General features: G+C 35.6%; 1 protein-coding gene across 11 annotated transcripts in view; it reads right to left on the bottom strand.

Annotated features, from left to right (window-relative positions):
- Nucleotides 1–980: 980 nt before the first annotated feature.
- Nucleotides 981–25,090, bottom strand: part of baz (par-3 family cell polarity regulator) — a 68,728-nt gene continuing 44,618 nt past the window's right edge. For 7 of the 11 annotated variants that reach the window (XM_073088267.1, XM_073088268.1, XM_073088271.1 and 4 more), the window contains 18 exons: nucleotides 23,927–24,090; nucleotides 22,965–23,087; nucleotides 22,456–22,556; nucleotides 21,921–22,114; nucleotides 21,196–21,366; nucleotides 19,733–19,981; nucleotides 19,394–19,569; nucleotides 18,934–19,085; nucleotides 18,117–18,678; nucleotides 17,179–17,345; nucleotides 11,422–11,544; nucleotides 10,274–10,397; nucleotides 9,622–9,765; nucleotides 9,170–9,230; nucleotides 8,699–8,766; nucleotides 7,624–7,710; nucleotides 2,652–2,714; nucleotides 981–1,906 (listed from right to left, as the gene is read on the bottom strand). In XM_073088267.1, the coding sequence (XP_072944368.1) occupies nucleotides 1,771–1,906; nucleotides 2,652–2,714; nucleotides 7,624–7,710; nucleotides 8,699–8,766; nucleotides 9,170–9,230; nucleotides 9,622–9,765; nucleotides 10,274–10,397; nucleotides 11,422–11,544; nucleotides 17,179–17,345; nucleotides 18,117–18,678; nucleotides 18,934–19,085; nucleotides 19,394–19,569; nucleotides 19,733–19,981; nucleotides 21,196–21,366; nucleotides 21,921–22,114; nucleotides 22,456–22,556; nucleotides 22,965–23,087; nucleotides 23,927–24,090 (2,865 nt within the window). In that variant the 3' untranslated portion in view covers nucleotides 981–1,770. The remainder of the gene's footprint in view (nucleotides 1,907–2,651; nucleotides 2,715–7,623; nucleotides 7,711–8,698; nucleotides 8,767–9,169; nucleotides 9,231–9,621; nucleotides 9,766–10,273; nucleotides 10,398–11,421; nucleotides 11,545–17,178; nucleotides 17,346–18,116; nucleotides 18,679–18,933; nucleotides 19,086–19,393; nucleotides 19,570–19,732; nucleotides 19,982–21,195; nucleotides 21,367–21,920; nucleotides 22,115–22,455; nucleotides 22,557–22,964; nucleotides 23,088–23,926; nucleotides 24,091–25,090) is intronic. The other 4 variants (XM_073088274.1, XM_073088277.1, XM_073088278.1 and 1 more) reach the window with 2 other exon arrangements.

A 25,090-nucleotide genomic window follows, 5' to 3' on the forward strand; every position in this document is an offset into this window, starting at 1 on the left:
TTGCGCTCTCTCGGATAAATTTAAATTCTAGCAAATTGAGCCAATAGTATTTTTTTCATAACGTAAGATCAACTAAGTATTAAACATTTTTGTGTTTGTTTTATTTGTCTAATCATAAATAGCATAAGATATTATTTGTTTTGTTACTTTAAATTAAAAAAGGTAGCCTCCATTAAAATATTTTTTCAAAATAGGTTTAGCACAACAAATATCAATTATTTTCAAAAGTGGGTGTACTGGCCAAGAGCTTAGTTTTTCGAGTAGTCTTGGAAACAAGCACCACCTAAGTAAAGTTTATACGTCAAGTTATGTTAGACAATGCAGACATTTTTGGTACTTTTACTTTGCAGTACTAAACAACGCCATGCACTCGAAATTAATATTCAATCGTTACAACAGCGAATGCTCTGGTCAGTACCTTGGCCTAACATTTTATACATAAAAATCATGATAAAATAATTTTTGAACACGAAATAATATAACTAAAATTTTCATGAATAATTTTTATCATCATATAACCTCACATGGAATGTATAATGTACTTTTTACATAAAATAATTGTAATTGGAAACAGATCTTTTCCACGTTTTATACAAACTAAATTATAATTTGCATTGTAATCACAGATCTTGCATACAACATTCATAATATAATACAACGTTACTGAAAAGCAAAATTTAATTTATTTATGTAAAATCCAGTATAAGGTTGCATTCAGATAGAAACGATTTAAGGCAGGACGATAGCAGGACGGTTGTCGTACGGACACTTGTGTTTTTTCGTACAAAACAGTAACGATTGTAATGCTATCTATATATATAAATTCTCATGAAGAGCGATTTTGTATGAAAAAAACCTAATTGTGTTGTGTTTTTATACTAAACAACACAAAGAAAAACAAGTTTTCAGTACATCCGTTTTTTATATAGTGCGACAGCAGCCCATTCAAATAGTCTAATCTGAAAGCTGCCTAACAGCTCGAGGCTTAACGCTACGCTATGTGGAGTATTTCTAAGCGTACAAAGGATATTACATTTTAGCTATTCACTAACATTGAATAACGAACATACTCGTACATTATTTGGTTTTAGAAATTCTAATTAAATTTTACGTTTAGGCACTAAAGACGGACGGATATGGTTTAATTTTGTCTCGTTTAAGAATTCTATCCATCTATATGGTATAATGGTATACAAACATAATTTAGAATTAACGGTTTATTTGAAAACATATTATCTTTTTTTATTAAAATAAATTTCAATAAACTTTGTAATCAAAAATGCGGATTCTTCTTCTATTCTTTAAATTACTATTCTGCTAAATTCTTAGGAGACGTATTGTGTCGGAAATTTTTAATATTTTGGGTCACCTTTATAACTCGACTTTACTATTAACCAGGGAACTGATTTTTGTGCCAAACGAAAATTTTTCTCTACACGAAATATGAAATCAAAAAATCCACTATTGTGTCAAATTTGGTATTTTCCAATCATAAAAAACCTCAAAATTGTATTCGTATAAAATGTATAGTCCGCGCTAAACTGCTAGTCCGCTCTTAATATAGAAACGAGTCGCGTCAAATAGCAAATTGTACATATTAGCGGGGCGAAGAGAGTGCAGGAGCCCTCCCGGCACCCGTCCGTTCTTACGGAATATATACTTGTAGTTATGCGCAACAACTTCAGAGCGGACTAGCAGTATGGCGTGAACTATACCTAAAAACCACATTACCGTTCCAATTGTTAATGTCCGATGTCCTTCAAAATCCGTTCAGTGGTAGTGCGACAGCTTCCCGGGGCGGCGGGGCGGCGCGCTCTCGTACTCGTAGTAGTTGGACTGCGGCCGCGGCTCCTTGCCCTCCCTACAGGAGCGCTGCGAGTGGAACCCAGCCGCGCCTGCCCGCCGGCTGCGGAACGACCACATTACATTACTACCCGCACCACATTACACGCAGGCCTCAGAGTAATTATAAGTAGAGCGTTGCTCGTACGAACATAGGCACAAGTAACACAATCACTGTGCGTAGTATAGTTTGTGGTGGAGCTATGCCATCTTAATATAAGTTATGTTTATTGTAATGTTAATTTTTTTCAAGTAAAAAATTATTAAACACCGTCTTGATTTAAAACTCGTCGAAACGACATTAAAAAAAGACAAACACGCGTGTCTTTTTTTAATGTCGTTTCGCGCATCTTTAACTTACTAACAATACAATAAAACTTATATCAAGATGAGTTAATTTTACACCACATGGGCGCAAAGTCATATTTTAAGTTCAAATCGATTAAGCTAATATCGTAAATCGGACGAAAACTATGTAGTTGTTTATTGCATTACAAAACCAAGCTAAATTTAAACAATTCGTACCAAGATGTTGGCATGGACGCGCTCTACAATAATGATTACTCTGAGGTTACACGAAATTAGTCGCTTTACCCAAGCTATCAGTCACTTCTGCTTCGGTTAAGAGTGAGATTGGAATAGCGGCTATAATTAAAGTGTATTAGCGTCTATAACTAAAAGCTTAATGAAAGAACATCATGCATAGACATTTTCACACTGATTTTCAAGCATTCATAATATTAATATTTCCCCAGCAAATACATAAAATATGTTATTGACGGCATTCACTTATGTTGTAATCGACTGACCCCATAAAAGGATGATGTATAGATACTGTGAGAGCACTGCATAACGTTGCATGGAAAACCGGCCTGTAATACATTATAGAAAAATCTTATGACTGATTTCACGAGCCTTTGCTGTCCCGAGCACTTTAGAAAGAAAATGCATAAAGTAAAGCAAGCAACTTAGGATACACCAAAAAGGAAATAGTATTTGGTTTTTAAACAAAATAAATTGACTCTTAAAGTAAAAGAAAAGATAAGGATTTTCAGAATTTTAAACAAAAACTTAGACAAAGAAATAAAGAGAAATCTTTAAATATTACTTAGTATACAAATGATATTTTGAAACAATATTTGTTACAGATATAGGTCATATAGGGAGTATACTACATAAATTATATTTTGCATAAACAATATGTATCGCATAAAAGTTCTTTCTTATTACAAAGCTTAAGGAGCTTATTGTATCGATAAAGACTTTTGATATACAATTGAAACTGACGAAGGTCGCTTAGCATTCTCATATCGGAACCTCTTTCGATAAAATCCTACTATATTGTGGCTCACTGGCAAATAAATTCAATTACTGTCAACTCGCTCTGGCCTTCGATTTATTGCTTATAACTTTTCATGATACTCTGCGTATTATAGATTTCAATAGATATTGCCGCTTTAACTCACATTCAACTTTAATTTTTAATTCTACTTTATTTGTTGCAAGAGAACATAAATTAAGTCATGACTTGTTAAAATGATAATTAAATTGATAACTACACTATATATTTACATAAAACGAAAATATACATACTTATATATGAATAAATGTTCTCACTATCTTCGATCAAGACAAATGAGGCCAAAATATACACTGATCTTCAATTAACATATAAACTACCTAATAATTCCATGTGTACCAACATGTAATTACGAGAATAACGATTACCAAAAGTTCATTATAATATTAAATCAGAAAAAAGTAGACTTCAAATTGAACTCTTTCTTTTGAAGTTTGAAAAATCCATTGCAATACAATTTCTATAACGCTAACGTTTATATGACTCAATTGCCTTACTGTCGTTACGACTTACGGCAGATCATAATGTGCCTTTTGCATACGTGACTGCAATTTTTAACCTACGTGTACCTATGCTAAATTGCTACTTTTAAACTGTTTAGGATAGAACGGCTTATGTGCAAATACTTAAAGTGTTACGTAATAAAGACAGCATAAGATTACAACTACAAAGTGAAAAATATATCGCGTGGCAAAGCAAATTTCAGATTTCTGTTCTTGGTCTCTGCTTACGTACTTAACCGCGCTCGTGTATGTATTCGCACGCGTGCATGTGTGTTATGTGTGGTTGCACGCGTGTGTGTGTTTGCATCTAAATGTGTGCGCGCACGCATATGAACGTGTATGTATGCGTACATGTATACGTAGTAGGTACATGTGTTCTAGCGTGCTTGTATTTCAGAGAGTGTATGATTTACGAGTGTTAAGGTTATATAAATCGTGTAATAAAATAAATATTACTTTTGTTTATTTTATCGCCTCGCAATTAAAATACAACATTCAAATCCACAACAGGGTCAAGTGATACTAGTAGGCAGCCTGTCTATTATTAGCTAGTCAATAGAGTTCGGTCAGGATCCAATATAGAAGTAAATTACTGCAGCTCAAGTAGGCTCGATGTTCCCCAGTGAGCCTCAGGAGGGGGCCAACTTGACTTTATTGTACTCTAGGGGATGTCGGGGAAAGTAGGTTATTGACCGTTTTTATTCGCAGAATAAGTATAAAAAATCGTATTGTAAATAAGCGATAATTTTTAATAATGTCAAGGTGGATAAGTGAACATTCTCAATGTAAAATTTGAATATATTTACATGACATTAAATATCTTAGCTATAATAAAATATTTTGCGTTACATTTGACTTATGTTTTACATAAATAATCTAAATACAACATTGTATGTTAAGGCAAAACAATATTTTTAGGTCGTCAGCGATATTTGAGTCCAAAGCGAATCGAGGGATTCTTATTCTCGAGGGATTCAATGTAGGTACGGACAAAAGAGATAAGATATATTTTTCGCATCAGTACTTTAGACTTAATGTTTGTCATACAATGCATAAATATATTTATATAGAATAGAATCGTGTACGAATGTTAAAAAATAATAACAAAATTAATATAAGCGGAATTAAAAACCTTTTTTAATTATATGGAATATTTCAACTCATATGCAAATATGACTTTTTACTTGCATGTTCATGTAATTCAAGTAACGGTTCCTAGTAATGTAACAACGGCAATTAGTATAACTATTACAGTTTAGAGTGGCCATTTTTTATGTTCAAAAAAACTTAAAAAAATATTAAGTACTTGTATCACGAATTAATAATAATAATCTCTACCTGAAAATACTTGTTCTTTTCGAGAAAACGAAATACCCGGATAATACATTTTTAAATAGACACGCCATATTTTATCTTGTTAAGTAACGACGTTGTTACAGTGAAACGTCTTTTAAGTCTTAGTGTTGACAAGATCTTTTGCCAAAACATTGCCATTAAGAGTAAGCATCTATTGTCTCAAAATGACTTTCTACATTGTGTAGTTCCTACTTAATCATTATGTGCCAAGATGAAACTAAATTTACACAATAATGTAAAAAACTAGCATATAAACTTTTATAGTTAGAACGTAGTTGTATATAAGCACTATAATTTCAGGCGGACCACTTGATGTTAAAATTGTTACAGCACTTTTAGAGTACCCAAGACTCATCATTAACTCGAAATCATAAAAGGATATAACTTCTGTAAGATTGGTTTGTAGACGGCGGATACTAATCTAATATATAAAATTCTCGTGTCACAGTTTTCGTTGCCATACTCCTCCGAAACGGCTTGACCGATTTTCACCAAATTTTATATGCATATTCAGTAGGTCTGAGAATCGGCTACTATCTATTTTTCATACCCCTAAGTGATAAGAGTTGTTCACCCTTAACATGTTTTTATTTATATGGCAACACAACGTTTTCCGGGTCAGCTAGTTATTATATAAGTTTATTCATTTATACTATTACTCCAATTTACAATTATGAGTTACTGAGTACATTTCGCCGCCAAAGTTTATTATCCCCTCGATATAATTATTCAGTAATAGAGCCTGAAATTGCGTATAGCGCTGTGCTTGAGTTTGGTATTAGGTATTTTATTAGAAAATATTTCTACAAGACTATGTCAATAAAATTGTAAATTAATTGCATAATTTCTATTTAAAAAAATAATATTTATTTATCTTCAATTGATTGAAAACGCATGAATTGTAGTAAAACATGATATATAGGGTCCTTTTCCTATCACGCGAGTTTGTGTCCGCATGCGCACCACTTGCGTCTTACCGTTTCATAGATACTTTTCCTGTCACACATGCTTCACGCACGCAGGAACACTGGCAAAGACTGCATTGAGTCATACATACAAATGGGACATGCATGCTGACTTAAACACGCGTTCAAAGAATTAGGCCCATACAACTACATGTATGAGTAATGTATGTATTTGTGTAAAAACATAAAAAATAGATATATAAACTAATATTACGAAGCATAAGCAGCTTACCGACGGACGCCATACAGAAGCAGGAAACAAAACGAATAACGACGTAATTACACCTCATATTTAGTTTAGCGTTTATTGCGCTGTGTTACACTATTTCTCAAAAGAGCCCGCAATTAAAACTGGTAATTTATGACAAGTATGTAATGGTACTGGTAACGGGGGTTCTCGAGATTGCCTCAGCAAAACGACACGTGTATGTTTAGTACGGTATTTATAAACATGATGTTTTACTTTAAAAAAAAAAGATAAATTGTGACAAGATAAATCAATTCTAATTACATATAATTTAATTCATATTATGTTATAATTATATCACGTACTATGTATGTAAATTATATTATTTTAAATATCACAATACATTAATCCTATAGGCATTAAATTTTATACGACAGTTAGTGATATTAATCTAAAAAATACAGGCTTCTGCGCACTTTGTTCATGTAGCTAAAATAAGCAGTATATTATGAATTACTTTAATACTCAGCATATATTTAATTTAACCAACGCCCTTAAAAGTAATTTTATATATACTTAAGATAATAGATTCAAAATATCATTTAGTTAGGAAGCCTAGCAATAAAATTTAAGAGAATTAGAAATTTAAATACGACACTATGACCTCTCTGAGCGTTCAAGGGATCTACACTTGAATACATTAAACTAACACTTTGGTGAAATATTTATTCCACGCTCCACTTTAATGAAATATCTACCGGAACTTGCGTATAAAATTAACTTGGAAAGTAATTACGCCATTAAGTTGTAGTTATTACGTACGTAAGTTAATAATTACAGTGTGCATACATGATTATTATTAATCATTTTTTGCAATTTTTACCTCCCAAAGATGGAAGTTTGTCAATTTGTCGTAGACAGAAATTTTAATTTATTGGATAGATAAATTTTATGAATAATATTTTTTTGTGATACAATTTTTAAATATTACACAATTTCGAACTGAAAGACAAAGTTTGGAAGTCGATGTGCTTCGAATACAATATCGACAGAAAATCTACTTTCATGTCCATCCATCAGTTATACTTGAAGTTAGTGGCATAACGTAGATTCGAATAGGCGCCTTTTTTGATATTTATTATTATTTTTTATGCCTTCTTGAAGAGGGTTTTTTTTTACCTATACGTATAAGCTGCAAGCCCCAATTGCGCAACTACTGATCCTTCTCCCCTCTAACCCAAAACTGAACCTACGTTTACGATTAAGCGTTATCTCCAAGCGGTCACATCTCAGGTGGGGTGTTCATCATCATCAACCCATTATTGCCCTATTACTGGGGTCTCATCTCAGAATGTGAAGGAAGTTTGTAACAATGTGAAGGAAGGCGGGGTGTTAGAGACATGAATGTACCTCTCCTCGTCGGCCTTGGCGCGCTGGGCGCACACCTGGCGCCGCATCTGGCCGATCTGCACCTCGCTCAGCTTGCCGCGCCGCACGCTACAACCACACTGTTATAGTCCACAAACTGCTAGGCCGCTCTGTACGCTTACCATGAGTTTTTACGTTTTAACAAATATGACTGTTTTGGTATTTGTTTACGTATTTGCCCATACAAATTCCAATCAGCGCCCCTAGCGGATTGTGTCAGAACTAGGAAATCGTATGGGCCAATACGTAACGGTATACAGTATACGGTACTGAAGTTGTTGCGAACAGGTGTAGTCATACAATTTGCTGTGGCGACGCGACTCATTTCTATATTCAGATCGGACTAGCAGTTTAGCGCAGACTATACTGACGGAATTTCACGGTCATATGGCCCCTGCACAGGGTGCTGCTAGTATCAGAGTGAGGGGTAGCCTACCGCGCTTGCTTGTGCGGATTGGTAAACTTCAAAGACTTTTCTGATATATTTATTTTTTTAAATAACTCTGAAATTTCAGATGTCCCTGACGATATTTTCCTTCACCATTGTAGCATGTGTATGCATTAAAGCATTGGTTACTCTTTACTCGGTAGTAATTCAATTGATTCTTATAGAATTCTTTTTGCACATTAACAATCTTAAACCGCTTCGGAAAAAAATTGCTATGGAAAAGAAACGGCACAACTAATTCCGCACGTATATATAATTTATGTCGTTTTATGATATTGTATATAATATTATTTATGATTTTATATGGATAAAACATTTACAGACATTAAGTTAACAACATACCTTGTTTACAAACATTACATTAACGGTTAACCCATACAGATATCACAAAATTTTGAACACCAAGAATACCAGCTAGGGTGATGACAATTTATCCCAACCCAAACCAACGCAACTCAAACACAACAGCACCTCTATTATGACCCACATGTAGTTATGACATACAAATGCTATAAATGACAACAGTACTATCCCTCCACAATCATTTCTTCCACCACTAATATGAATATTTAGTGATGATATAATTATTGATTTCAATTTAAAACTCACTTCAGATTTTGTTGTATTTCTTCATAATTAACGTAGTGGCCCGTTGGACCCCATTGGCCGTCCATACCCTGTGTAACAAAACATAGTATCAATTTAAAATTCTAATATTACTTAATTAAATAATATTAACCTAAGATAAAATTAATGAGGAAGCTCTGAATGTTAATTGAAGATTTTAATTGCGTTGTTTTGTATAAAACATGCAAATTCACATATAACATGTATTTTTTAAACCAATTGTTTGCAAATTTATAGTAGTTAAATATCTGCAAACTTTACAATAAATAGACGTAGATTTACTAATCTTTAAATACATATATGAAAAGGGTCCTTGACATTTCTAAAAAAAACTTCCTATAAAACCGCTATAGCGATAGGTATCTATACTACTATGCTAATACGATTTCAAAGATTATTATGCAATAAAATTTAAATACAATACATAATGCAATATTGGATCGCACATTATACCTGTGAGTGCTGTCCGTGTGTCCGTCGCTCGCTACTGCCGTGCCTCGTACGAGTTTCCTCTCTGAAAAACAATAATATTAGTAAAAGAACTTCAAATGTTAGATTTTTTAAATAAATAAAAATTGGTTCTTTATAAGTCAATAAAAACTTCAGATAGTAAAATTTCTCCTGCACAGGAACGGCAAAGAAATCCACGGTCATAAAATGCATTTAAAAGGAGATAATAAAGTAAATGTATATCTGCTTTACTTCACTTAAATATAATTATTATATGATGGCGTAGTACATGTCGAATATAAGCTACATAGTTTATTACCATACTTAATTAATAAAAATAGTAAATCTGAGGCGATTAATTTTAATCACAAATTATCAATATTTAGATGTTGCCACATTATAACATTGTAATGTAATTAATATTAACATGGCAACACTGTAGCATAATATTGTACCTGTGTGTCTGTGTGTTCTCGTCGGGACGCTCGTCGATCCGGTTGTGCCTTTCGAGCGCATCTCTTGACAGGGACTTCTCTGAGGAGCGGCCCGGCGTTGCCCGACCGTATACTTCTTCAGTCTTCTTGTTCGGTTTGCCGATCCTATGAAATTAAAAAAAAATAACAAAAAAATAAAACAGACTTCTATGTCTTTACAAAGCAAAAAATATTTCAAATAAATGTTGGTTTAGTACATAGTTCTGAAGTCGATGCTCAATATATTTCGTTGGATAACGGCGTAAAAAGCGTTTGCAATATGAGTCGGTTAAAAAACAAATAAAATCATTTATTTATTGAAGTAGTAGAAACGTATGTTATTCGACTCTTATGATACCACCGCCACACCTGTTTCTGCCTGAAAACAGCAGTGCTAGGCGCTGCTGTGTTCTGGTTTGGTAGGAAGACATACTCATCTGAGGCATTCCAACTTAGTCCTCAGAGGTAGCAACGCATCTGTGATTGATCTCAGATGGAACTCTAATCTTGTCTGGGGTTAATAACAGATTTCTATAGGCGACTGTATCACTACAAGAATAAATGTCACTTTTCTAATGAAATAAATGCCTATAAAAATACCTTGCTGTTTAGTAAGTAACTGATAATTAGTTACCTGAACATAGTAGATAATGACTTGAGCAGCGAAGGCTTTTTGTGTGAGAGTGATGACTGTTGTGGTGAGCCTCTGACGATGGAATCTGGTGCGCTGTTGTCGTCCGTTAACCAATGTTTTAACGCTGCAAGCATCATATTATTTAGTCATCATATAAAACAACAAAGAAGCATTATTTTATTTATTTTTTATTTAAATTTTTAATGATGAAATTACACTGTGACCACTATTTATATAACTAGGTCGAAATATTGACAGTAAAGAAGAAAACATTGTACTTTAGCCACAGTACCATAATCTTCCTTTACCGTTTTGTTTTAACTATGTTTAATATGATGGAGTAATTGCCTAGCTTCCTTCCTACAGTTATAGTGAAAGTAAGACATAAAACGATCGCAACAAATATGAAATAAATAATGTTTTTGAAAAGTAGTATATAATAAGAAGTCTACGTAAATTTACACAGAATGTTTTGAACATTTTATTATTTTGTTTCGTTGTTGAGTAAACATATAATATATCCGGCTAATTAGCATCTTAATTTGACCCTCGGAAAAAAGCAAAAAATCTTAAATAAATGTGTATTATTAATTATAATAATACGTATCTATAATAAAATCTTATTAAAAAATGTTTAACTATATTATTCTTTCCGGATTCCCACGTAAGTATTTATCCGTAAGCTTGAATCAGTGATTCCAGTTTTTTTCAGTCTACTGACAACACGTACTCTCAGCGTACGTGTTATCTATTAATATTAGTTATTTTAACATCAACGAAAAATATCATGAGAAATACCTACTGGTTACACTTGGCCAGTGTTGGACTTTAACTCTTCTAGGAAATTAATTACTGATTTAAAATAATTTATGTATCAGAGACGAATTATTATTTTGTAACTATTGATTAATAAAAACCATATTAATTTCATCTCTTGTATTTCGGACTTCCTTATAAGGTATTCTCGTAACGTAATAACATGGGGCTCTTCAAAATATGTGCAAGAAGAACTCTGCTTCACAGCCAAAGTTGCATTTTTCTTGCGTTGCATTAAAGTCTATAGACAACGGTAATTACCTACCGTCAGGTTGCCCATTTTCTTATCGTTAGGTTAGATATAAAAAAAGCAAATTACATGATTAACTTACGTGGATGCGCTCGCGCATATATGGGTTCGTTGCGTGGATTCCTTTGTGTTTCTTGTATTGCTGTTTGTAGAGATTCTAGACTTGAAGATTTTCGCATCCCTAGTGATGGTCCAACTTGCATCGCTGAGGGTTAAAATAAATGCATTAGACGTTTTCATTCACAGGAAATAAACTTTTTTTCGCGGGTAGGCGTGAAAAGTTAGAAACGAACTATTTTGGACTCTTTATTTAAAATTAGAAATAAATAATTATATCAGAGTTATGTGCAATTAAGCTTCACATAACACCTACCAGCTACTTTCGGCATATCCTTCACTATTTTCACATCACAGCACTGCACTTTTAAACCAATTAACAATGGATTCACTGAAGGGAACCTTGACGGCAATGTCCGAGTTGTTTAATGCCCGTATGGCTGAGTTCCAACATGAACTTCAAAAAACCAGCACTGTGGCACCGTCTACTACGACCTTGGCTTCAGACTTTGCAGCGTTTAAAAAGTTTATTGTGTGTGCACTTGACACGGTTCAAAAACAGGTTGAATTCCTTGGAAGAGAGCTCGACCGTCTGGAGATGAAGGGGCGTCGTAAAATGCTCCTTATACATGGCGTCCCTGAAGAACAATCGGAGGATACTGCAGCTCTGGCTGTATCCACGGTCAACAAGCGATTGAACATCACCGAGCTTACTCAATCCTCCATCACCCGCTGTCATCGTTTGGGGCGCCCGTCAGAAAAGAAGACCAGGCCAATCATGATCAAGTTTAGTGAAGTTCCTTTACGCGATAAAGTGTGGTTTGGGAAAACCAAGCTTAAAGGCTCTGGCGTTACCTTGTCAGAGTTTCTAACGAAAACTCGACACTCACTGTTCATGCAGGCTAGAAATCGATTTGGTGTCTCGAAGTGCTGGACCCGCGGTGGTTTAATAAATGTACTGGCCCCTGATGGCTCCCTCCACCAGGTGGATAGCCTGGCAGACCTGGAAGGCATCCCGGGAGCCGCGCCGGCTGCTTCCTCAGTGCATCCTTCAACCCAGACGGACGATAAAGTCGTGCAACGGCCCAAGAGGACGCAGAGAAAGTAACATTTTAAATTACTATTTCTTGTTGTGTTCGCTTTTTTAATTATAATGCTTCTTAATAACGCTCCTTCTACACTTAACTGATAACTATTATTCTTATAATACTTGTGTATCGTGTATTTTCTATCACTATTTCCTCTTCTAACTAATTTTGTATGCGCATTACTATCCTTAGTATCTTTCTGGTGATAATTCTTCTACTGTTTTGTTTATTTTGCTTAATAAGTATTGTTTTATAGGTTATCTTGTTATTGTTGTTTTGTTATTGTTACGTTCGATCTATGATTTTGAATGATGATGGTAATACTACCAATTACTCCCATAGATTCTAAGCTTTTGACCATTGTCTATTAATAGTTATTACGTTTTGCACCAGGTGTCACTACTCATGCTTATTAATGTAGACGCTCGGTGCAAATTGTCTTGGGTGATTGTTGGAATGTTGGTAAAATACTACTATTGCATTATTCTCTTCTTAAACTACCAAGGTAACAAATATAGTTATTGGCCATTATAGTGACTGCAGGATTTTGGTTTAATTACTTTTTTTTTTTTTTTTTTTTTTAAACATTAACCTAATAGCTCAATAAATGTTTTGGGGCCTATAACTATATTGTTTTCACTATTATGAATTACCTGTAATATATTTTGCGTTTTTTTTTTTCTTTTTTATTGACCTTTGATTGTTTTTCATTTTTATTGGTGTTAGAATTTAAGCTGCTGGTGGGTTGGAGTTAGAAGCTTAATTGATTTGTATTTTTGTAGTTGTATTATTTTCTGTTGTTGTTGTTGTTGTTTATTAGTATTATTTATTATCATTGATAGTATTCCACAAAATAGCAAGTAAGTTAGTAATACAAAAGTAATTATGTCGGTAGTTAACAGTGAAAATGACGAAAGCGTATGTTCCCTCTCTTTTTCTTCCGCGTCTGATGGGGTTAGCAGTGATGCTAGTTTTGAAAGCATTCCTCCTTTAAATGTCAACTTAAAAACTCTTTTTGCGGATGTTAATAAAAACTTTAACATCTGCCATATCAACGCCCAAAGCATACCGGCACATTACACAGATCTGATTTCCACTTTTGATAGCAAACATATCCACGCGATACTTGTTTCAGAATCATGGCTTAAGTCATGTCTTCCTTCTACTTCATATTCACTTCCGGGTTTTCACTTAATTCGCAACGATCGCTTCGAACGGGCGGGAGGCGGCGTTGCTATTTATCTCCGCTCTCATATTCCTTTTTCTATAATACGCCACTCTCAACCTGGTAGTGAAGCAGAATATCTACTTGTGGAAGTCCTCCTGTCTCACACAAAAATTCTTCTAGGAGTATTTTATAATCCTTCTTCTTCCTTTAACTACTACTCCACCTTAGAAACCTTATTGGAAGAACTTACTCCTCGCTATGCACACGTCATTATTATGGGGGACTTCAATACTTGTCTTCTAAAAGATGATATTAAATCCAATCGTCTTAAATCTGTCATTAAAGCAGCTGATCTTCATATTCTTCCTCTCTCCGCAACGCATTTCTTTCCTAATTGCTCCCCCTCTTTAATAGACTTAATGTTTATATCTTCTCCTCACAGTGTTGCAAAGCATGGTCAAATAGCTGCTGACGCTTTCTCTTACCACGATCTAATCTATTTATCATACAAATTAAAACCTCCGAAGGCTAAGGCGAGAGTTCTTCTTCAACGCAACTTTAGTGGCATAAACGTTGAACAGTTTCGGCGTGATGCTGCAGAAGTCGACTGGAGTGTGGTACGGGATGCGAGTAATATTGACGAGCAGGTGGCACTTTTCACGTCACTCCTTATTGAATTGCTGGACAAGCACGCGCCCGCTCGCCCAGTCCGAATCAAGCACCTACCTGCTCCTTGGCTTACGGAAAATATTAAATCACTTATTGCCAAGAAAAATAAAGTCAAATCCAAGTATAAGCTGAGTCCAACTGACGAAAATCGGAGAATATATAGGTCTGCCAGAAATCACTGCAATAAAGAGTGTAGAGATGCACAACGACGCCATATCTACAGTTCAGTCCAAAATAAAGACTCTGCTAAAGTCTGGAAATTTCTTAGATCCCTTGGAGTTGGAAAGGCGCGCCAAGATTGTTCATCAAATTTAGATCTAAATCTTCTAAATCAGCATTTCTCCTCTTCTTCTTGCATAGATAGTGCAAAAAAACAAGTGACACTGAATTCTCTTTCTAACTTTGCCACTCCTGGATTTCCTCCATTTGAATTTCGTACCTTCTCAGTTCGTGATGTTGAACAGAGCATTCTAAGTATTCACTCTGACTCGGTTGGCGGCGACGGTATTAGTCGTAAGATGATCATTCCTATAATTGACATTATAGCTCCTGTCCTGACCCACATCCTAAATTTCTCCATCTCGACATGCTGTTTCCCACATACTTGGAAAGAAGCTCAAGTCATTCCTATTCCCAAGAAGTCCAATCCGTCCAGCTTCACTGACTATCGTCCCATATCCATTCTACCTTTCCTGTCCAAAGCATTCGAGCGTCTCGTACATCATCAACTTAGTTCCTTTATTTCCGAGCACAATCTTTTAAATCCCTTCCAATCTGGTTTCCGCCCTGGTCATAGTACGACTACTGCCTTGTTGCATATCACAGATGACATACGTCGCGGTATGGATAATCAAGAGGTCACGGTGTTGGTACTTCTGGACTTCAGCAGTGCCTTCAATACCGTGGACCATGATATCCTACTGGCCATTCTTCGCTCGTTCAACATATCTCCGACTGCGATAGGCTGGTTTCGCAATTACTTGCAGGGGCGCCGGCAACGTATTCAGATTCAGGATGCGCAGTCTGCATGGTCTAATACATTTGCCGGGGTACCGCAAGGTGGCGTGTTGTCTCCTCTTCTCTTTTCACTTTTCATTAACTCTGTAAGTCTCAATCTAACTTCTCTCTATCACCTTTATGCAGATGATCTCCAAATCTACCAACAAGCAACATTAATAGATCTACCTAAGACTATCGACGCCTTAAACAGTGACCTAAAACGTATCTTGACTTGGGGCGAGTCTCATGGCCTTAAAGTTAATCCGAGCAAAACACAGGCTATGATAATAGGTAGCTCTCGCTTACTATCCAGATTAGACATGAGATTGATACCAAGCATAAGTTTTGATGGAATATGTATTCCATATATTGACAAAGTCAAGAATCTCGGCATATACCTAGACAGACATTTATCATGGGCACCTCAAATTGACGAGGTGAGTAGAAAAATGTTTTCCGTAATAGGGTCACTCAGAAGACTTCGCAACTTTCTCCCTACTGCTACTAAAATTGCGTTAACCCAATCCTTACTCTTTCCAATTCTCGACTATGCCGATGTTTGCTATCTTGATCTCACTGAGGAGCAACTTAATAAACTTGAGCGCCTTCAAAACTTATGCATTCGTTTCATATTTGGCATTCGCAAATATGACCACATATCCGAGTATCGTGTAAAACTCAAGTGGCTCCCAATCCGACTTCGCCGGAATATGCATATTCTTTCTGCATTATACTGCGTGCTGTTTAGCCCCATCGCTCCTTCATATTTAAAAGACCGTTTCCAGTATCTTTACCTTACTCATGACCACTGTCTTCGCTCCTCTATTAATCTTTCTCTCCGAACTCCCACTCATACTACGTCCTTCTACAAAAACTCCTTTTCCTCTGTTGCTGTTTGCCTGTGGAATAAATTACCTTTGTCCATACGCCGCGCTAAATCGCTTGACGAATTTAAAAATCAACTGAGGAAGCATTATTTATAAATCTTGTTTTCTTTTTTTTTTTTTCATCCCTTGCTCTCGTCATTTCCACATTTTAGTTTTACTCCTTTTCTTTTTTCAATTATTATTATTATTATATATTTTATTTGGTCTATTATTATTGCTATTTTATCTGATGTGCTTTTGTCTTTTTTGTTTTCTTGTCCTTCATTTATTATCGGATTCCTACATCTTATGTTATTATTGTTTACTGTAATTCTATTCCTTGTAGTCTGCTCCACCTCTAACTTCGCACACCCTATCCTACTTTCTTATTTGTCCTTTTCTCTTTCCCATGCATAGGTTGTCTGGAAGAGATCGCTGCTTAGCGATAAGGCCGCCTATTGCATACTGTTTTACTTTTTACCTTAATTACTACTGTTAAATTCTACTGTAAGTGTGCAATAAAGAGTATTCTATTCTATTCTATTCTATTCTAAAAATATGCTTAAAGGAGTTACGAGACTTTGATAGTAATTAAAACTACATCATTACACAAGAAAAACCTACTTTATTCATAATCGTGATGCAAACAAGATCATATTTTTAAAAAATCTAAATAAATGGAAGATCTCTTTAAAAAACCTTTTCAAGGGTCTGTGAGGTTTACTATCAATTCCGGCCAGTGTGGTAGACTACGGCTTAAGCTCATCTTATTACGAGAGAAGACCTGTTCCAAGTGCATGTCCTACTAAGACAGTAATAAATTCTTTAGCACGTAAAAAAAGTTCTCAAAGGTGTGTGTAACCTAACAATGCACACTTAGCCAGCGTGATGAACTAAATTTCTCCTATTCTGAGCGATGACCACAGCATTCAATCAATTACTGTCGCTTTATTGGACCCGAGTATCTAAGAGTGAGAGGGGCTGTCACTAACCGGAGATGGCCTTGGTCTCCTTGATCTTCTTGTATGTGCCGGTGAGCTTGGCGTCGAGCGCGGCGTGGCGCTTCTCCGACATGGAGCGCCGCCCCACCGCGTCGCGGCTGAAGCCCGCCGCGCCCGCGCCGCCGCCGCTCTCGCTGCCCGACTCGCACACGCTGCCCCTGAGAATAGAAAAATATGCTTAGAAGTGTCTGCGTAAAACTGCTAGTCCGCTCCGAATATAGAAACGAGTCGCGTCGCCATAGAAAATCGTATGACTACACCTGCTCGCAACAACTTCAGAGCGAACTAACAGCTTGGCGATAACTATACCTATGTGTAAATATTAAGGTTTGGCGATAACTATACTACTATGTGTAAAGTGACGTAAGGGGGTAATACCTCGGTTTTAACAAGCTACCCCAGTATTAAGAAGCTAGGATTGTCTCCGTATTCCAGGTATAGTTGAGAAAAATAAGCTTTATAGAGAAGGACCAATTTTTGCGTCGTTATTAAAGGTAAATTAATGACATTGACCCTCCAAGTAATGACTCAATCGGAACTACATTTAAAAAATATGCAAACTAAAGAGCGACAAAAGAAAACAATGCAATAATGGTTAAGCAAACAAAGATCTTTTGTCACGCATAGTTCGAAGCTTGTATATAAACAAGATATTGAGAAAACTTTCATAGCGTGATTCAAAAACATAAGGAACCATCTTTTAACGAGTTGTGAGAGATCGACACAATTCAATTGACCGAGCAAAATATTTAGTACATATAATACTACTTACCTTATGTGATAAAATTGTACGAATACATTTCATTCAATACAACTATATGATAAAATCTAACATCAATATGTTAATATCCGCAAATCACGTGTTTTTACAATTTATTGTTACGTATTTTAGTAAATAGTATAGGTAAAACATGTAAATTTAATCTCACCTCGCAGTTCCATAATCTTCCTCAATAATAACATTATGGTGCGCGGGCGGCGATCTCGACATATGCACATGACCTAAGTTTTGCCTATAATGATGTCCGTTCGTTAGCGGCGCATCTATTTGAGTCGCCATGTAATAGCTCTCGTTCCTAAGCCCCGTCAGTCTGTCTATCACTGGGTTCCACCCATCTAACCTACTCCATTCGAAGCTATCTCGCTTACTATCATGTGGTATTGTATCTTTGTCTCTTTCTAAGTACCCCTTGCTGTCATCAGACTGATTCGTAACCCAACTATTGTTATTATTTATCGTGACTATGGATGCATGTTTTTGGCTATTCCTTCCATCGTGGTTATCGATTGACGATTCTTTTTTCGATTCGAACTTGTGGTTGTAGTTGTCTATGGATTTCTCTTTATAGTTGTCTACGGATTTGTCGTTGGTGGTGTTGTATATGACGGTGTTGAAGTTCTGTGAATTGCTGTTCTCGTTTGAATTGGTCGATGAGTCGTTGCCGTTGGGTGGCGTGTCATCTTTCCACCTTGCTAGGCTGTCCATACTTTCTGTAAAATTTTTAATACACTTTTAAATTATTTCATAAAACGTGAAAAGAAAACATAAGCTTGAACATAATGCACATACATGCAATGTAAACTACTAAACCAACAAAAAACTTGTTGTGTAGTAGTAATCTCCTAATATCCCGCAATTATGGGGATCAGTCCATTGTAACCATATCAAGATAAACCACATGAAGAAAATTGAGTCTACTAGTAAAATGAAACACTATAAGTAGTCTCATTATGAAAGTAACTTACCTGTTCTCCTAGCTATCGTGAGCGATATACTGCCGTGTACGTGTGGTCTAGAGTGTAATAATGCTCTCCGCAATGTTTCCATCGCCTCTGCATTTGACTGACCGACTAATGATACTCCATTCACGCTTAGTAACTGGTCGTTAGTGTGTAATCTGAAAACAAATTTAATAAAACACTTTTTATTCACATATTGCAATTATTGAACAAAAATATTTCATCCTTAGTTAAAGTTTCTATTGGAACTCTTTTAGTAATACTTTACTTATTTATATACAAAAAAAAAATATACCTGTATGGAAGCATTATTGTCGACAAGTTGATAGTAAATTCAAATTTCATTAGGCTGGTTTCATATTCACGCATTGTATTATTGCAATCGGCTAATTCAAATTTGAAAGAATTATATGGGTCTTATCTTATATCTATTTTTATATGTATTTTTTTATTTTCTTATCCTTACCTGCCATCCCTAGAAGCAGCACCTCCGTTTAGCACGGATTTGATAAATATACCTAGGTCTTGAGGGTCGGGCCCTACAGTAACCTTGCCCTTCACGCTGATACCAAGACCAGCTTTCTCAGAATCATGGACTGGTACATCTAGCCGAAGTATAAGTCGATTTCGAAGACCTAAAACCTGGAATATTCCAATTATTAATTTTATGACTTAAATTTTCAAGTATTAACGATCGTTTTTATAAACGTAATAGTATCGTAGTATTAATTTTATTATTTTAACATTAGTGCTAATTAATTGTTATCTCTTCTTGAATATATTTTTAGGTTATTTAGGAACTTACAGAATTAGATGACGAATTCAAAGCATCTTGTAACGCATTGTCAGTCGCTTCTTTACTTAGCAGGTCATCCTTCGACGAGCTCTTGGGTATCCTGCCTCTTGTGTTGCTCGCGTTCTGGTTTATCGCGTTCACTATACTCGAAACTCTACCATTCTCAGGCTTGATTGCATCTACTGACTTCGACATTCCATTAGGATGCCCTACCGCTTTCTCCACATACTTTGTAGGACTTTGCTGGGGTTCTACCCTCTGAAAGAATAAATAATATAAATTTAATTAAGGTATTATTGTGTATCGCGTGCATGCATTAAGGGATTATGAGTAATGCAATTAAAATATCTTTGAGGGAAGCCATATTGAAGGCTTGAGGTTTATTTTTAAATCACTTATGCGTTGATATAACTATAGTTGATATAACTTAGCAGACGATATAACTATTATCAGTGTTGTGTAACGTAATCCGGATTACAATTTGAAACATTGTATGTATTGTTGTATGTGTCATTAGAATACGTAATAAATTTTGCGATATTATGTATTTATAGAATACTGTAAACTGAAGACTTTGTTTTACTTGGTATATTTCGTTTGCCCCGTTATTAATACCATCGTTTTCTATATTATGCCAGTATTTCTGTACCTAGTTACTTTGGGGCATCCTCTTTTAAATGTATGTCTTCATTTGTTTCCTATTATTTTGCTATAACTGGCAGTAAATACTCGTATTACTTCGTTCATGGTTACTTTTATTTTATATTCTTAGATTGAAAATAATTAAATTTCAAAGGTGGTAGAATCCTCCGTGATTGGATTCAGGCGGCACCACCGCCCCACCTATTTCTACCTAATAACAGCAGCGCTGCTGTGTTCCGTTTTGAACGGTGTGGTAAGGGAGACATACTTTTCCGAGGCATTCCAGCTTAGTCCTTAGGGGTAGCGGCGCATCTGTGGCCGACCTCAGGTAGGAATATCTAATCCTATCTGGGGTTGATTACAGATGTCCAAGGGCGGCAGTAGCCACTTACCATCCGGTGGATTGCATGCTTGTCTCTAGCGTCTGGTCGTCTATCTACATCATCATCAGAGGTTTTACTCCAAGAACTATACGATGATACTATAGATGTCTATAGATCACAAGCATTTCTGATTTTTTTATTTGGACCTCCAGTGTATAAGTTCACACTGGCGGGTTACTACCATCTCTTAAAACAATATTATTTTAATCATACTTTTACATTTTTTGCAGGAAATATAACTTTTAAGCAAAATATGACAATTTCAGTTGGTTTTATACAATGGATAAGTGAAAAATTAATAAGGGTTTAAGTTTGTTGAACTGACTGTATGATGGAATATTTTACTGTTTTAAGGAGGAAATAAAACTTTCCGGAACTACGATGGTTTTTAAAAGATGGTGGTAGACCCCCTGATCTGTCACTGTTCATCAAAGGTGACGTTCCTACCTGCGTCCGGTTGGGCAGCGTGCGCTCGACGACGATGTCGACGGTGGAGTCCGGGGGCGTGTTGCGCAGCAGCGCCACCACCTGCTGCTGCGTGAGGCCGGCCGCCGCCGCGCCGTTCACCGCCACCAGCCGGTCGCCCGCGCGCAGCCGCCCGTCCGACACCGCCGCGCCCTGAGGAGGAAGTTACTGTCACTGCATGTGGAATGGTTGCCTCGTCCGTCTATCAAGGGTATAACTGATAAGTGGACAATTTCGTTCTGGATAGTGAGATTAGTATAGATGAAGATTACTCGCCAGACTACTAAGGTAATGGTACTGTGCACTAAGAGCGAATACATTTAAACAACTCTTTAGTTTATTCCTTGCTAGTAAATGTTCTTGTAAGCAAGAGCATATTGAAAATCCGATGTATATACCAATTTAATTTGAAATAAATACAATATAATTATATACTGAATTTATTATTGGCAACGAATTTACAATAAACCTCCGGATCCTAAGTATCTGTTTAGAATTTTTAAGGCTTTATAAACTCTTTAAGACTTTTGAGAAGTTATATAGGCTACACTTGATTTCCGATATTTTATAATTAAAATAATTGACTAGCTTTATGCTCATCCCGAGAAATTACATCTTAATAATTTCAATATATACATAATAAAAATAATACAGGTAAAACAAAGACCACCGGTGAGGTTGGGTTAGGTTAGCAAGCCAACACACACCTTGGGCAGGATGTTCTTGATGTAGATGGGGCAGTGTCCGCCGGTGGGGTTGTCGCGCGTGGTGATGGTGAAGCCCAGCCCGCGCTCGCCCTTCACCAGCGACACGCGCACGCGCCGCGCCGCGCCCCCGCCGCCGCCGCCGCCCCCCGCCCCGCTGTCGCCCTCCGCGCCCGACACCGCGCGCTCGCTGTTACCTGAATTATAAAAATAACTTTTATATTAGAAACTTCAATCAATGTTACTGACTGGTGCACCGGCATCAATTACATTTTATACTAAGGCAATACATCTATGACCGGCATCTATACTATTTATTTATGATTTAAAAACAAATGTACCAGTTTAATAAAAAAATATTGAAATACAACAAAAATATATATTTTTGGTCAAAATAAACTTTTGTCAAATAAATAATAAAGTATATCGCTGCTATATAGCACGTATATTTAGGGACTGCAATCCGGAATCCGGATCCAGTACCAATACACCGGATCCGGAAAACGATTTGAATAAATAGTAATCAATTAAATAATACCTTCCGGTAAGAGATCAAGTGGACGTTCTTGAACAGGATGTACGCTAGCGACATTATTCACTGAATTCACTCCGGAGACCCATCTTAACATATCTTCTACCCTGCAAACAAACATGATAATTTTTGTTATATCATAAACAAAATAAACGACACAAATATACATTTATAAATACTTGTGTAAATTTAATTAATAGTAAATGTAGAAATGAAATTATTAATGTAAAACCTTTTCTTCTTTCAAATGTCTTCAACCCTTTACCGTACCTGTTAGACATGTCCTAAAATGATAATGATTAAGGCCACAGTGCACCACGCTAGCCAACCGCTAATTAATAGACTTTACATACTTTATTTTTTTTTCTTTAAAGTACTTTCCGGCAAGTACATTTCATTGCGACTTTTCCCTTCTTGGAAAGCTTGTACTCTAATTCACTAGGTTTTAACTGGTAACAAATACAATACGCTTATTCCCTTCCCAATAAATCTACAATAAATAAAATGAATAATACCTATGATTTTGATTGCTGTCCATCGGTGTGTCCTGCCCTAAAGGTTCCCGCCTGGCGTCCCGAGGGAGACTTTTGCTGCCATATATTTGCACACGATCGGCCGCGTCCAACCATACCCCGCTTCTGCAAATACACAATTACAATAAATATAGGTAAATTGCAAGTATTTCCTCCTGATTATACATAATTCATGTTGATGTATACATACATTGGTGAATTCCTTTTATGGTCCCATTTTGTAAAATTAGTAGATAGGTACATGTAAATATGAATAGATTACTTGTGTCTTAAGGTCGTAGTGTGTAACTAAATATATGTTTTCATATATTTAAAACCAAAATAAGCCTTTCATGTAAATTATATAAATTTATTATTTTGATATTTTTACTCAATAGAACTATGGTAGGATGTACGTAGAATCAAGCGTATTAGATAGGCAGTAGTAAGAACAGTAATAACGTATCTGATATTTATAAAACTTAACATAATAAGGCCACGAAGTCTATGTACAACGTGCAATATACGCAGTCAGTATTTGAATATTACGGCTAAAACTCATATTACTCATATCAACTTTTTGTTAAGTCATAGTAAATAGTTAACTATTAATATAATTTTCTATCCTCTTAAATAAATTTTTTTGTTTCTTTTTACACGCTTTATATTAGCTTCACTTGTTTGTTTGTCAGTGAGTAATTACGTTTTTCAGTAGAAAGCGATCAACATACATCCTTATCTTACCCTGCATTTATGAAAGAATGAAAGAGAATACTTTTCTACTTTTTAGTTGATTTTATCATAAAAGCGTGTTTTTTAGTTTTTTGAACTATATTTATGTTTATTATATTTTACATGAATATTTACATCTACAAACTATCCGAACAACGTAATATAAATAAGTAAATTATTACAAGAGCTCTAAAATCGCAAATAAAAAAATCAAGTATTAAATTCCAACTCACCCAGGTCCAGAGAACTGCATAGAGAGCCTGTTGGATTGCCGCTGGAAGTGTCCCGCGTGCTTCTCCTGCTCCTGGTGGTTGTCCAGCGGGTGCACCTTCTGCGTCACGCGCCCGTCGTCGCGGCACACCACCGCTGCCGACCATCGCTTCGTTTGCTCCGAAACCTGGAAACGAGTTATAACATAAAATAAAAGACATCTATTTATATAAAAATCAATTGCTGTTCGTTAGTCTCGCTAAAACTCGAGAACGGCTGGACCGATTTGCCTAATTTTAGTTTAGAATAATTTGTGGATGTCCAGGGAAGGTTTAAAAGGTAAGTAAATATGGAATATATTTCATAAACAGATTTTGAGGCGGTACAAAGTTTGCCGGGTTAGCTAGTAAAATATAAATAAATTCTTCTTTCTGCGTGGGAGTTCGACCCGCACTTGACCAATTTTTGTTAGCATAATAAAAACACAGCAACCTATATAAGGTCATATTATATAATACTACTATATACAAATAAAACATTAAATTTATATTTGTTATTTTTTTATATTCTTTATTAAGTATCATTATAATTCTTCAAAAGATAGCATTTCTTTTTAACCGACTTCGTAAAAGGTAAAGCTTGTTGTTAGATAGTATATCTTCTTTCCTATTTTATGTAAGTATGTTTATTGATTTGCGGCTCAAGCTATTAAATGGATCCAAGCAAGCGTTATAAGCGGCTTTTGACTTTAGTATTATTTACCAATTTATCGATCTTTTCATTTAATTATTTAGGTATGTATTCGTGACTTTGATAGGTATTCAATAACAAGATCTGAGACCAATGTTAGACAGCATTTATTTATTGTTTTACGGATTTAATCGAAATACTTGTTTAACTTTAAATTTTTATGCACACCTTTACACTAGAATTTCCTAGTTCGTGAGTTTCACAAAAACACACAAAAAGACTTCTAAAACACACAGCCCCAGATAGAAATTTAAATTCACCATCCTGAGATTGAACACGAAACCCTTTGCGTGCCAATGCGGTATGATTACCACTGGGTCAGGCAAGGCGTCAAAAACGCCGTTTAAAATGAATGATACATTATGAACGAACATTTCTGGAATGAGTTGCGTCTAAACCCACATCCCCGTTATATTCTTAATACTATATTATTTTAA

Source organism: Epargyreus clarus, unplaced genomic scaffold (assembly GCF_041222505.1).
Source record: "Epargyreus clarus isolate Ecla_fem2 unplaced genomic scaffold, WU_Ecla_fem_2.2 ptg000026l, whole genome shotgun sequence".
NCBI classification, from domain to species: domain Eukaryota; kingdom Metazoa; phylum Arthropoda; class Insecta; order Lepidoptera; family Hesperiidae; genus Epargyreus; species Epargyreus clarus.